Source organism: Grus americana (genome assembly GCF_028858705.1).
Source record: "Grus americana isolate bGruAme1 chromosome 27 unlocalized genomic scaffold, bGruAme1.mat SUPER_27_unloc_5, whole genome shotgun sequence".
Taxonomy (NCBI): Eukaryota; Metazoa; Chordata; class Aves; order Gruiformes; family Gruidae; genus Grus; species Grus americana.
This window is the reverse complement of record NW_026561300.1, coordinates 68,143-83,291: the sequence shown is the minus strand read 5'-3', so window position 1 is coordinate 83,291 and position 15,149 is coordinate 68,143. Positions and strand designations below refer to the sequence as shown.

At 51.4% G+C, this 15,149-nt stretch overlaps 1 protein-coding gene across 1 annotated transcript in view; it reads right to left on the bottom strand.

Annotated features, from left to right (window-relative positions):
• Positions 1 to 7,169: 7,169 nt before the first annotated feature.
• The window catches only part of LOC129200100 (olfactory receptor 14A16-like), a 29,512-nt gene continuing 21,532 nt past the window's right edge, over positions 7,170 to 15,149 (bottom strand). Inside the window, exon 2 of the mRNA XM_054811354.1 lies at positions 7,170 to 7,530. Coding sequence (XP_054667329.1) covers positions 7,170 to 7,530 — 361 coding nt within the window. The remainder of the gene's footprint in view (positions 7,531 to 15,149) is intronic.

The following is a 15,149-nucleotide window of genomic DNA, read 5'->3' as shown; positions in this document are numbered from 1 at the left end:
GCAATTATTACTTTTAGTACTTTCTATTTTTGGTTGTTTTGTTTTCATTGTGCTGTCCTATGTGCAGATCTTCAGGGCTGTGCTGAGGATCCCTTCTGAGCAGGGACGGCACAAAGCCTTTTCCATTGTGCCTCCCTCACCTGGCCGTGGTCTCCCTTTATCAGCACTGCCATATTTGCCTACCTGAAGCCCCCCTCCATTTCCTCCCCATCCCTGACCTGTGGTGGCAGTTCTGTACTCGGTGGTCCTTCCAGCATGAACCCCCTCATCTACAGCATGAGGAACCAGGAAATCATAGATGCCCTGTGAAACTATTTGAATACAATCTACTTCAGATTAATAAGGTGCCCATTATCCAGTAGGGCTCCCTTTGTATCTCAGGAAGAGCCAGGACTAACTTGTCTTTATATGTGTCTGTAATTTTTTGTGTGTGTTTGTTTTTTTTGTGGGTTTGGGGGTTTTTTTTGTGATATTAGTATTCATGACCAGAATACCTCATTGTACATATCCATCCAGGCTGCCTGTTTAGAAAAACTCCAGAGAAACCGGTGGGAAGTTAATTGTCTCAGCTCCCATCTGTGCACATCTCTGGAGCTGGGGAGTAGCCCCAGCATGCAGGAGGGTTTGTCACCGAAATCCGGGAATAAACCTCGTAACACCAATGTAGTGTTAAAAGGCAGGCATTCTTTATTGCAGGCCTGGGTGCACAGGGGATAGCTCCACCCAATGTGCATGCCAGGTGATCACCAGCACACAGGTTATGTAGGATCAAAACATACATATTCATCGTTTTTCTCAGAAAGGGCAGTCCTATGATAATCATTTCTTGGAATCCATTTCCATATTTTCCTCCCCGTCACACATGCTCAGTGATTTGAGTCGGTGGTCTTCAAGGGTCTCTGGTGGTCATCAGTGGTCATGCACCCATGTCCACTGCATAATTAATTATCTCAAACTGATTCTATAGTTACTGTTTCACGGCGCCTATCCCACGGTTACACCAGTGTGGTCTTCCAGGGACTGAGGAATGGCTCAGGTGTTCCTTGTGGGTGGACAGCACCCACACAGATGCTGAATGGACTCCAACTAAGCTGCCTGGGGCTCGACAGCCTGTGGTAGGGCTGATGGCAGATGTGTGTTTTTCTGAAAGGAATCAGGAACTGCCAGGAGAGCCCAGGGGATCTGCAGGGACAGCACGTGCCAGGAGGTCAGCAGGGAATGGAGCCCACTGAGCACGAGCCTGTGCAAGGTGAAGTGCCCCAGAGATCAAGTGCTAAATGTGGTGTGAACCAGCAAGTGAGGGTTCTGCAAGCCCAAGGGACACAGCAGGCACAGGGAAGGAGCCTGGTGAGTGGTTCGTTTTCCCATCAGTGGACTTCCATAGACTGGATGCGGTGCAGCACCCAAACACATCTCATGGCATTGGCAATAAGGCAGGTCACCTCTGAGCAGCCTCCATGGCCACATAAGAGTCTCTGTGGGAGGCAGTCAGTGGCAGTGATGTCCCTGAGCTGGGTCTGCCTCCCAGCCTGACCAGCACGTCCCTTGCAGAGTGCCCCTGTGACCCCAGGCCCCACAGCCCACTTGCTCTGCAGAGCAGCTCCACCAGCTCAAGGGCTGTGGAGAGCATGGGCAGGGGGTGTAGGAATGGCTGGCCAGGCCAGCACAGATGTGCCCACCTTGTCAAAAGGCTCTTTAGAGACATGGGATGTCCTGGTGTTTTCCCAAAAGTGGGGTCATTTACCCCATGTGCAGTACACCAATACACACACAGAGCAGAGGTATTTTATTTATTTCATGTCTGCACAGAGGTGGTTGCAGGGTGGTAATGCCACAAAGCTAGCACCCTGCACACAGAAACTACAACATATTTATCTTGTTGCAGGATTAGAAAAATTATCAGGTTGTCAATCTTTCAGGTCCTCTTCGAGGACAGTCCTTAGCAAGGCGTGCATTTATCAGTCTTTCAGCTCCTCTTCAAGGGTCCAGTCATTAGCAAAGCAACGCAGTGTATTCAACCCTGAATTAGACAGTGTCTAAGCATTAACCCAAACACATTCCTCACCCTGTCAAGTGGAAAATTCTACTTCACAGCTATCAATACTGTCACTGTCTACAGCTGTCTTATGGGATGGTGCAGAGGAGAAGGAGTCAGACTCTTCCCATGTGGGCACAGTGGAAGGATGAGAAGCCATGGGAAAAAGTTGGGATGTGGAAAATTCTGACTAGACTTAAGAGAAAAGAAGCTGCACTATAAGGTCCATCAGGCACCAGGAACAGGCACTCCGAAAGGCTGTGGTACCTCCACAAATGGAGATATTCAAGCCTCATCCAGATGTAGTGCCACGGGGGGTTTTTCATCGTAATGGGTGACTACCTGGTGCGGGGGACAGAGGCACTCATCTGTTGGGCCAGCCAACCATCTAGAGAGGTTTGCTGCTTGCTGGGGACAAGGATCCAGGATGTTGTGGTGGGACGTCCAGAGCTCATCTGGCTCTCTGACTACTGCCTCCTGCTCTTAACCCATGTGGGCACAAATGACACTACCAGGGGCAACCTGGACAGTACCAGAAGTGACTACAAAGCTCTGGGGGTGGCACTGAAGGGCATGGGGGCCCAGGTGGTGTTCTCCTCAATCTCATTGGTGAGGAGAAAGGCACTACTAGGACAAGTTAATAATTAACTGCGGAACTGGGGTAGGTTTTTGGGTTCCACGACCATGGGACCCTGTTTGCGGACCAGCATCGTCTTGGCAGAGGTGGGATCCACCTCACTAAGCAGGGCAAAGCTGTTTCTGCCAACAGGCTGGCTGACCTCATAAGGAGGGCTTTGAACTAAGAATGATGGGGGAGGGAGAGAGTAACCAGCAGTCCTCTAAAGGAGTGACAGGATCAATGAGCAAGGGCATGGGGTGATGTGGTGGGAAGGGATCACAAAACGGGGCTCAAGTTCAGTGCTTGCATGTAAGCAAGGAAATGCCTACAAAGCACCATGATGGAGAAATCTCTCACACCCCCTCCAAGAACTCAACATGCTGGGGTTCCTCTCTAAAGTGCCTGTACTCTAACGCATGCAGCATGGGGCATAAACATGAGGATTTAGAGATCGGTGTGCAGTTGCAGGGCAATGATCTTGTTGGGATCATGGAAATGTGGCAGGATGACTCCCATGATTGGATGTCGCAATGGAGGGATACAGGTTCTTGAGGAAGGAGAGGATGGATGACAAGGAGGGGGGCGTTGCCTTTTATGTGAGAGAACAGCTGGAGTACATGGAGCTCTGTCTGGGGATGGGTAGGGAGCCAAGAGAGAACCTAAGGGTGAGGATTAAAGTGAGACCAGGAAAGGGTGGCATTACAGTGGATGTCTGCTATCGGCCACTCGACCAGGAGGAAGAAGTATATGAGGCCCTCAACAGGCAGATAGGAGCAGCCTCACATTGGCAGGCCCTGGTCCTCACGGGAGATGTCAACCACCTCAATATTTGCTCAAAGGACAACACAGCAGGGCATAAGCAATCCAGGAGGTTTGTGGAGTGCCTGGATGAGAAATTCCTCACTCAGGTGACAGAGGAGCCAGTGAGGAGAGGTGCTCTGCCTGACCTCTTCCTCATCAACAATGAGGGGCTTGTTGGGGATGTGAAGGTCAAAGGCAGCCTTGTGACCATGAGATGGGGCTGTAGTGACCATGAGATGATGGAGTTCAGGTTCCTGAGGGCAGGCAGGAAGGTAAAAACAATCTCAGAGCCCCGGGTTTTAGGAGAGTAGACTTTGGTTTCTTCAAGGATCTGCTTGGAAGAGTCCCATGGGATGTGGCCCTGGAGGGAAGGGGGGCCCGAGAAAGCTGGTTCATATTGCAGGATCACCTCCTCCAAGCTCAAGAGAAGCACATCCCATCAAATATGATGTCAGGCAAAAATGCCAGGAGAGCTGTGTGGATGAACAAGGAGCTCCTGGCCAAACTCAAACACAAGAAGGAAGAATACAGAGGGTGGAAATGAGGATGGGTAGCCTGGGAGGGACACAGAGACATTGAGCATGCAGGGAGAAAGGTAGGAAAGCTAAAGCCCAAATGGAATGGAATTTGGCAAGGGATGCCAAAGAAACCAAGAAGGGCTTCTGTAAGTAGACAGGGAACAAAAGGGAAATGAGGGAAACTGTGGGCCCATTGCTCAGTGAGACTGGGGACCTGGTGACACGGGACGTGCGAAAGGCTGAGGCACCGAATGCCATCATTGCCTCAGTATTTGCCAGCAAGATCGGCCTTCAGGAATCCCAGGTGCCAGAGACCAGGGGAAAATCTAGAGCATGGAGAAGTGCCTTGCTGGAAAAGGATCGGATCAGGGAATACTCAGGCAAACTGGACATACATAAGGCTCTGGGCCTTGACGACTCCTGATGACTTCCTTATCGTTCCTGTGCCTGGAAAGGGTTTCCAGCATTAGCTGCTCCATCATCTTCCCAGGAAGGGAGGTGAGTCTGACTGGCCTGTAGTTCCCTGCGTCTTCCTTCTTTTCCTGCTTGAAGACAGGAGTGACATCTGTGCTCTGGGCCTCTTTATTTGGCTGGGCTCTGGGCCTCTGCGTATCGACTGAGGTCTGGCACTTGGCAGGTCATGGTGTTATGCCATGGGACATCCCATAAAGATGTGGCCAGCTCAAAGAAAGGGATGCCATGAAGGAAGTGATAGCAGGTGTGGCCATTTCTTGATGGCAAAGAAATATAGGGTGATCTATCCAACTCCTCCTGCCTTCCTTGCTCCAAGCTCCCTTTAGCTATGAAATGTAGATGTATCATATGACGATACAAATGTGTCACCAGAACACAGTTTCCCCATTCAAAGTGATGGCAGGAAATATATTTCTGGAAATGGCTGTATAAGTCTCTCTTTCCACAGAGGGAGAGAAAGGGTCATCATCTTGCTGGTCCGTGTCCATGTCCTATGAAAAAACTCATGAGAATTTACAGAATATATATTCAAACTCCATTAGGAGACACTCAGGATCACTATGAACTGAGGATTTCTCATATCACGCAATGTGTGAGCAGAAGAATTAAGAACTGTAGGGGGGAAAAAAAAAGAATCCTTCCTTACTGTTTAGTATTGAAATCTTTAGACTTTAACTAGACTCCTGAAATCTCTCTAATTAACCACATAAGAACTGAAGACCTAAAGGAAAATTATGCACAGAGCATTGGCTCATTAGGGCGTTTTGCATGTTAATTAGCCCCCTGGTGCCAAGTTCCTGAACTGCAGGTCCTGAAAGATTGAACAAGTGTCTAAAGAAGTAAAAGTCAGCAGCAAACCTCCGAGTTTCTGAGAGTGTTCCTGGGCCCCAGGGAGGACCATCACTCAAGAGACCATGGAGGGAATGACCAGACAGGGAGATTTACAAAGGCATGTAATGATAGGCCAAGAGGTAATGGCTGTAAGCTGAAGGAGGGTAGATTTAAATTAGATATTAGGAAAAAATTCTTCTCTATGAGGGTGGTGAGTCACTGGAACACGTTGCCCAGAGAAGTTGTGGATACCCCCTCCCTGGAAGTGTTCAAGGCCAGGTTGGATGGGGCTTTGGGCAACCTGGTCTAGTGGAGGGTGTCCCTGCCCATGGCAGGGGATTGAACTAGATGATCTTTGAGGTCCCTTCCAACCCAAAACCATTCTGTGATTCTGTGGTTGTCCCTGGGAGCTGGTAAAACAGGAAGTCAGAAGCATTGGTCACATGTGGAAAATCAAATGTGGGAGTGGCTGTGAAATCCCTAAATGTGTTTCACCAAGCAGGATGGCCAAGCCCTGACCCCCATTCCCTGAAGAGAGGATCCTTTCCCTCATGAGATGCTTACAGCTCCTCCTGGGAGCAGTGTGATGGGAGGGTACGTGATGCCTAGTGCAGGTCAGCGGTAGGACACCTCCCAGGCTCTATGGGGGGTGGGTGAGGAGGCAACAAGGCCCTGGGACTGTCAGGGACTGGGGCCTTCTCACGGGATTCAGTGGAAGAGACAGCAGCCACTGTGGAGAGGACAAGGACTTCTGTCCTGGTGTTGGAGGAGGGCCCAGCCACACCAAGGCTGTCAGCTGTTGGCACCACAGATGGTCCTATACTGTCCTGTGCCTGTTCCAGTTTCCCTGAGGACTTTAGCTACCTCCTCCTGCTTCCTCATCTCACTCTGACCTTGGGATCTCCCAAGCTTTACTGATGCCAGTGAAAGGCAAGATGCTAACTGCAGTACAACTTGCTTACAAGAATGAACACTAATTGAGACTATGAGCTTTTACCTCAGGGCCCATGTGACCTGAAGACCCAACCTAAGCCAGCTCTTACCAGCTGAGAACATCCCATGTCCATGATAAACCCATGGAAGATTTACCTTTCAAAAAACCGGGCGTATAACCACGGCCAGAACAGCAACCGACCAGGATCCAGGATAATCCCCCCACCTGAGCAGGACATCGCTTTAGAACAAAGAGAATTAACATACCACTGACCGTTTGTCTGCACCACCTGCACGGGACAAGGATGTAGGAACTGATGAGCCCATCCCTTAACGTGAGTGATTGCATTGGTCTATACAACTGTACTGTAACAGATACAAACCCTGCTTTCCTCTGTACTGGGGTCCTCCAGCCATTAGGCTGAGGCACCACTGCCTGCACAGCTGAAATAAGAGAATAAATTACCTTGGTAATTCTATGCTAAGCTTCCTTGTCTCCCTCCCCAGCCAGCAAATGAAGGACTTGTATGTGTCACTTTGGCCTCACTGCCTGTGCCTGCAAAGACAAAGCTGTGGTTACCTGAGGACTTGACAGTGCCTGTGAGTTCCCCACAACCCCTCGGGCATCTTCCAATGCCCTGCTAATGTCCTCTGGCACCCAAAATAGCCCAGTCCCAGACTTGCTTGACTCCTGCACTTATCGCCATATCCCAGCACTGAAATGCATGTCCTCCTGCTGCTGCTGCTGCTGCCTCCAAATCACAATTCAGCCTGATTCCCTTCAGCATGACATCCCCGCAGCCCCACCACCACTTCAAGTCTTCTTCCTGCCTTTAACACACTCACTGCTATGCATACACCTTTCTCTCTGCCTGCACCCCCATGTGTCTCTCAAAGCCTTCCTGTTTCCCCTGCAGTTGTGGGACCTCCCTCCAGGAGGGTCGTGCATTTTCCAGGATCATGGATGTTTCCTGTGGTCCATCCAAGTGTGGGGAGTGAAGGAGGGGAAGAGAGCAAGGTCAGCTCCTGAGGCATGACTGAGCACAGCCACCCCCAGCAGCGGGCATTCCCTATCTGCCAGGCTGAGGCATGCGCACAAGATGGAAACATCTTCCTTATCTCTGATGTGCACAAGAAGGGACTTTCTTTCTGCCACCTTCCCAGCAAAAAACTCGTCGTCATCGTCATCGTCGTCCTCCTCCTCCTCCTCCACCACCCATACAGATCCACTGCTTTCCATTTCTGGGCTCAGATGTGGCTGTAAGGACTTGTTAAAGCCATCAGCCATCACCTTGTTCTCACTGACATCCCCTGACTCTCTGTCCCAGGCCTACACACGGCCAGTCACTGCTGCTCAGGGCCACTCACTCTTCAGAAGAAGCTGGCCAGAGCTGGCCATTTTCCCCAATGCAGGCACTCAGCCCAGCAGGAGGATGGAGATGGCCGCACAGCGAGACTTGCCCATAACCTGGGTGAACGGTCAGGGCTGGAAATGGCTGGTGAGAGAGGCTGGGAGGTGACAAAGGCCCTGGGTCACCTTCCCGGTCTGTCCATGCCACCAAGGACATAGACTGGCCTCCTCCTCTCTCCTGCACATGCCTGTCTCAGCTCCCATCCAGGAGCCCTGTCTCTGAACCACAGTCCCCCTGATGCGAGCCCTCACCCTGCACGGTCACGCAGAACAAGCTATACACTGACGTTTCTCTCTCCCAGAAACATTCCTCCCTGCCCTCTCTCCAGCCCTGTCTGCTCTGGCCCCACAGCAGTACTTGCCGCAGGCTGCTGCAGAGCTCTGGGCACTCGCCCCAGAGCCCCAGCCCCTCTGAAGGGCAGAGAAGCTCCTGGGGGGCAGAGATGGGTGGGCACAAGAGAAAGGAGGTCAGTGGCACCCTGTGTCCCCTGTTCTCCTCTCCAGCATATCCTGAGAGGTCTGCAGCCCCTCCGTGCCATCCTGTCTCCCCAGGCTAGCACAAGAGCCCTGGCCCTTGGGGTCCTCAAGAGCTCCTAATCCCCCAGGGACAAAGCAGCCTGCCCCAAGCTGGGGCAGCCAGAAAATTGTTTCATTTCTGCTCAGCTGAGGATGGATCTTAGACAAAAAAGTTCCTGTAGGTTCATTTATTTACCTTAAATAAAATGGTTTCCCATTTATACATGGTCTATTGGTCACACAGAATGGGTGGATATTTAAGAGGAGGAATAATAATATTTATTTGTAACACAACATCATGAAAAGTGGAATGAAGAAAAAAAAATGTAAAGAAGGAAAGGCAGACTTGGCCTGTCACGACATACACAGGGAGTCAGTTTCAGAGGAACGTAGGCAGTCTATGGCTGCTGAAAGACATCCAGTCATCATTTTCCTCATGGCATCCTTGAGCTCCTGGTTCCTCATGCTATAGATGAGGGCATTCAGTGTTGGAGGTACCACCGAGGACACAACAGCAAACAACAGATCAAGAGATGAGGGAGAGATGGAGGGGGGCTTCAGGTAGGCAAATATGGCAGTGCTGACAAACAGGGAGACCACGGCCAGGTGAGGGAGGCACATGGAAAAGGCTTTGTGCCATCCCTGCTCAGAGGGGATCCTCAGCACGGCCCTGAAGATCTGCACATAGGACAGCACAATGAAAACAAAACAACCCAAAAATAGAAAAGTACTAAAAGTAATAATTGCAACTTCCCTGAGGTAGTCTGAGACTGAGCAGGAGAGCTTGAGGATCTGGGGCAGTTCACAGAAGAACTGGTCTAGAGTATTGCTGTGGCAGAGTGGTATAGAAAATGTATTGGCCATGTGCAGCACAGCATTGAGAAACCCAGTGCCCCAGGCAGCTGCTGCCATGTGGACACAAGCTCTGCTGCCCAGGAGGGTCCTGTAGTGCAGGGTTTGGCAGATGGCAACGTAGCGGTCGTAGGCCATGATGGTGAGGAGAGAATACTCTGCTGAGATAAAGAAGAGAAAACAAAAGAGCTGGGCGGCACATCCTGCATAGGAGATGGCCCTGGTGTCCCAGAGGGAATTGGCCATGGATTTGGGCACGGTGGTGGAGATAGAGGCCAGGTCGAGGAAGGAGAGGTTGAGGAGGAGGAAGTAAATGGGGGTGTGGAGGTGGTGGTCGCAGGCTATGGCAGTGATGATGAGGCCATTGCCCAGGAGAGCAGCCAGGTAGATGCCCAGGAAGAGCCAGAAGTGCAAGAGCTGCAGCTCCCGTGTGTCTGCGAATGCCAAGAGGAGGAACTCAGTGATAGAGCTGCTGTTGGACATCTGCTTCCGCTGGGCATTGGGACCTGTGCGAGGAGAAAAAGTCATTGAAGAGCTAGGGGAGACTTCTATGAGGAAGAGGCTTAGTGATGAGTGAGGAGAGCCGGTCGGTCCATCAGCCCTGGTCTCAGCCGCCCTGTGCTGGCACCTCTTTGAGCTGCAGGATGATCGCACCCAGACGTTCCCCCCAAAAGGAGCTGGGCACTGCTGAGAGCAGAGGAATCCATTTCCCAAGTGCACATCTCCAACCCCCTCAGCCTGTCTCACTCTACCTGAGCAGGATCTCAGCCCTCCCCTCCCAGCCAGGAACACAGAGGGCTCTCTGCAGCTGTCTGCAGGCAGCCACCCAGCAGCGTTTCCATATCCTTAGCACTGAGGGGTCTTCTCCATGGGGCTCCTGGAGACCACCGGGATGCCATGGGAGAGCTGTGCCCTGGGGGAGGGCAGCCTGCAGCCCAGCAAGACCCCTCAGGGAAAGAAGCAAATGTCCTAAAGATGGGGTGTCCTAAAGAAGGGAGAATGGGGTCATTTGTATCCCCTGCAGCCCGGGCATTAGGCAGGCACTTGGACACTTCATTCCCATGGACACATCTGCATGGCAAGACCCACAGGGCTGGTCTCTGAGCTGTGTCTGAACCCCACCCCCCCATCCCAGCAAACCTGGTGATACGATCAAGGGGAGCAGAGACAGGAGGGGAAACCCAGAGAAATGCCACAGTGCTGCTGCCGATGGAGGCACTCTGGTATTTGGTAATATCCGCTCCTCAGGGGTCAGGCTGCCGAGAAGGTGACCTTCAGGGCAGAGGTTCTGCTGGGTGGGAGAGCAGAGCAGGGGGTTTCTCCGGGGAAGGTGTCTGCACTGCAGGGGATGGCAGGGAGGTGCCCCAACCCCCCTTCCACAGCATTTCTGGGAACAGCTGCCTCTCGCTCCCTGCTCATGTCTCTGCTGCCTGGAGCTGTCCCTGCCAGGAGCTGTTCCTCTGTGCTCAGGTCTCCTCCCTGCCTGTGCACACAGAGCCCATGCCACCGGCTGTGTGCTCAGCTCTGCCCTGCAGACCCCTCCTGGCAGCCGGGCACTGCCCAGGGGCACCTCTGTGTGCAGGGGCTAAGGAGCAGCTCAGACAAGTCCTAATGGGAACTGGGCTCTCAGTGCCTTCTCCAGAGCACAAAAAGAAATTCCCATCTCCCCCTGCCAACCCCGTTGACAATGATGAGACATCTCAAAGCACAGACTCCTTCCTTTCAAGTGAATTCTGCCATTTTTCCTCCTGCACACAAACATCCTCCCAGAAGATCCCACAGGCTGTGGGATGTACCAGCTTGAAGAGGTCCCTCCAGCAACCACAGCTGCTTTTCCCTGCAGACACAGACTTACCACGTAGGGGGCTGTGAAGAGTTCTCTTTGAATCAGCTCTCAGCATCCTCTCACCCCAGGCTGCCTTTAACCTCTCTTCTCCTCCCTCCTCTCCCCTCGGTGCCTGCAGGCAGTGCCCTCAGCCCTGCTGCGCTTTGCAGAGGACATGCTCCTGGGCAGAGATGTCTCTCTGCAGTGCTGCCCACTTGCCATGAGCTCCCTCCGTCCCAGGAGCCCGGCCCAGCTCAGCAGCAGAGGACCAGCCCAGGGCAACATTTCTCTGCCCTCCCACACTCCCTGCAGATGTCCCTGGGGCTCCAGGGCTGAAGCTTCTCAAAGGCATCAGGGTCTCTCCTGGGGAGCGCAGGCTGACGCAGACTGAAGTCATCACTGACTGTCCCTCTCTGAGCACTGGAGAGATGGATTTCAGAAGTGGGATTTTTCCTCCTGTGGCATGGTGGTCTATGAGAGGTTGAAATGTTCCCCTCCCTTAACCCCTCTCCCTGTCCCATGGCCAGGCAGGTCACCGCAGCAGTGACAGGCAGGGATCATTTCCCCCCACGCAGGGCAGGGATTCAGCGGTGTCCATCAGGTCTCTCCTCTCTGGTGAGTAGTCTGGAGACTGGAGTGGGCTTCAGCTCTCCCCCACGCACCCCACAGACCCACAGGAGGTGGGATTCCTCTTGCCTCAGTTCAGTGTGCACACCATCCATGAGTCGGTATAGAGACAAAGGACTGGCCATTTTTTCGCTCAGCAATGTCTAAAGCCAGCCGGATGGCTTTCACCTCTGCAAACTGACTCAATTCACCTTCTCCTTCAGCTGTTTGTACGAGTCGTCATGGAGGACTCCATCCAGCAGCCTTCCACCTCAGATGTTCTCCCACAATATGACAGGGTGCATCTGCAAACAGGGCATACTGCTTATTTTCTGGTGGTTTATGACATGGTGTGTCCTCTTCAGCACGTGTCATGTCCTCTTCTGGCAACACTACAAAGTTTTGGCCTTCTGGCCAGTCCACGATCACTTCCAAGATTCCTGAGCAGTCGAGGTTTCCCATTCGAGCCTGTTGTGTTATTAGCACAACCCCTTTACTCCACATAGCATCAGTTTCATTATGCAGAGAGGGTTCCCTCCCTTTGAACATCCAGCCCAGTACAGGCAATCGAGGTGCCAAGATGGGTTGTGCTTCAGTACCAACTCCTTCTGAAGTGGCTCAAAGCCCTTCATATGCTGCCAATATCTTTTATTCAGTTGGACTGCAGTGGGCCTCAGATCCTCCATATCCCCGACTCCAAAAACCCAGGGGTCAACCTTGAGTCTCTCCAGGTGCTTTCTGCCAGAGGCTTCAGGTGGGGCCGTGGTCCCTGGCTGTGCTGTAAAGCATGTTTTTCACTTCTCCTCCGGTCTAGACTGGCCCAATGGCTATCACACGAACTATCTCTTGTCTAATTTGTTCAAAGGCTTGTTGCTGCTCAGGACCCATTCAAAGCTGTTCTTCTCCTGGGTCACTTGATAGAGAGGGCTTATGATCAGACTATAACCTGGAATGTGCCTTCTCCAAAAACCCACAACACCTAGGAAAGCCTGTGTTTCTTTTTTGTTAGGTGGTGGCAACAAACCTGTTATTTTATGGATCACATCCATTGGGCTATAACAATGCCCATCTTCATATTTTGTTCCTAAATCCTGGACCTCCTGTGCAGGTCCTTTGCTCTTCCTTTATTTTATGGCAAAACCAGCTCTCAGAAGAATCTAGATCTCTCTTTTCCCTTTCTCAAACACTTCCTTTTCTGTCTTGCCCCACACAATGATGTCATCAATACACTGCAGGTGCTCAGGAGCTTCACCCTCTTCCAGTGCAGTCTGGATCAGCACATGGCCAATGGTACTTGCTGTTCTTGAACCCGCAGCAACCCCCCAACAGAAGGATCCTCTGAGGGACTGGCAAGCTAACGGCTAAACATCTTCTCTGTACTCAAGGCAGCTATACCAAAAGCCCATTGGTACCCTCTTGGGTCTTTGAAGTACCCTCTCTGGAGGTGGTCTATGCCAAGGATGCTTCTGGACCAGTCCCAACGGGGTGCTTTTGCCACTCTTTCCCAGTTAGGCTTTCCTCAGCCTCCAACACAGACAGTTCTTGGGATCCTCCTGTCACTCCAGAAATGCAGCTGGGTTCTGCCCCTTTGTAATCTGATGGCATTAGAGTACATGTGCACCGGTGTCCCCAGAGCTTTATACTCCCATGGGGCTGATGTGTCAGGCCATCCATCCCACACGGCCCAGTAAACTCGGTTGTCCCTTTCCTCTGCCCTGCTGGAGACAGGGCCCCTTTATTCCTGGTCAGCGTATTCATTCCTTGGGTTTTGTCACTGCAAAGCAGAAGTCCCTTCATCGGGGCTGAAAGTAAGATCAGCCCTTCTACTCTGCCCAACAGAACCTGGAGCAGTAGTTTCCCTGGGTGGATGCCTTTTGGCTGGTTCTTTGTCTGGCAGTTCCAGTACCCAAGCTTCTAGTCTCCAGGTAGGTTCACCATCCCACGTCCTCATGCCCTCCCCCTGGTCACACAGATGGAACCACAGGGTGGCATGTGATGTGTGCCACCAGTACCTTGTCCTCTGATCAGAAAAAGGCTGAGTCTTAATAGGTGAAACCTTGGTGTCTATGAGAGAGGAGGGCATCTGCTTTTAAATGCAGGGACAATTACTGGGACAGTTTCTCCACAGCTGAGAAGCAGGCCCATAGGGAGGAAGTGAGATTCTCTTTCAGTTCCTGGAGGGTGCTGGCCAATCCATCCACAGTTGGTGCCTCTGCCTCTGTCCAGCTCTTTATCGCCGGGGTGTTGGCATATGTTAAGTGGCTATCAAATGCCATCTGCCTGATTGGCACTTACCTCAAAGGCACCCTTGACCTCTGCTAAGTCAATATTCCTCAATTATGACAGTGCGTACAATTCATCAGTTCCTTCCAAAATAACTTCAGAATACAAATCATGTCACAGCATATTTAAACAAGTCAAAAAGTTTAAAAAACATTTTTTTAAAAAAAAGTTTTTAAAAAATTTAAGCAGTCAAAATGAACATCTTCCAGGTGACTGCCTGCTCTTTGGGCAATTTCCAAAGCAAATATTCCAGTAAGTGGCCTTCAGTCTTTTCACAACTGATCCACAACAGGTCTCTTATTTATAGTTAGTGTCCCGTAAAGATACAGCCATATCCATAACCCTTAAAAATGACATATAACGTCAGTGAAGAATCCAAGCCATGTACAGTTCTCATGAACCACTTCTCAGTCTATTTTTATTTCTTTGAAGCCCCGACAGCAGCCCGTACCATGATGGGAACAAAACCAGTGACACCTTGGTTTCACTGAAACTTGGGCAAACCCCCCACTGCCTTCAAAACCTAAACCAGATTTTTACCACCAGCCTTTGATTCCCACCTTGTGCCTCATAAGAATGAACTATCCTCAGACCCTCGTAGCCAGAGGACTAAAACAGAGCACTATTTCAGTGTCAGACATGTGACATGGACTGCTGGATGGTTTGGGAAGTGAATGGTGATGGGGAAGCACAGCGTGGTCGCTTGAATTACTGTGGCACATAACAAACAGAGGATGACCTTACAGAGGAACATGCCAGCCTGACAAAGGATTCGTGGATCTGCTATCGTAATGGTGATGTCCCATGGACTCAGTACAGGCAAGGAGTCCAGTGCATTCAATGCTGCTGTTGCTGAGTGTGGCTAGTGGATTTGCTGGTCATTACACATGGTTACTTCTGACCCTCAGCTACCGAGGGTAGAGACAAGTAAATACGTGCTGCATCTCCTGACTGAGACCTTACTGGCCCTATCTCCTGCCAGTGCTAGCTCACACCACCAGTAAAATTGCTGGCCTTCTCATCATGCAGAAATAAATAAATAAATAAATAACTATCTGTCCTGTTATCTATCTCTTCTGATAGCTGTGGGCATCTACGGGGAGGCAAAACAGGGGTGCCTGAGCTCGTTGATCCAGAATATGCCCGTCTTCATTATGAGTATGTCCCTGCTAACAGAGGTGCCAGCTATTCCCTCTGCTCTTTGGGGCACGTGCATCCTTGAAGAGAGCAGTGATGGCAGATGGTGTGAGTGTCACGACTGGAAAGAATGGGTGCATCGATGCCGGATTGCTGGAGAAGGTCTTGCTTGGCTTGTGCGAGCCAGGCCAGCAGCTTCCCCCAGCAGCTCTCCCCACTCAGAGGGCAGAGCTGAACCACTTGCGTACAATGCCACAGTGCTCCTGCCCCACACTGGTGAGAGGATGCTGCCCAGGGCCCCCAGGATG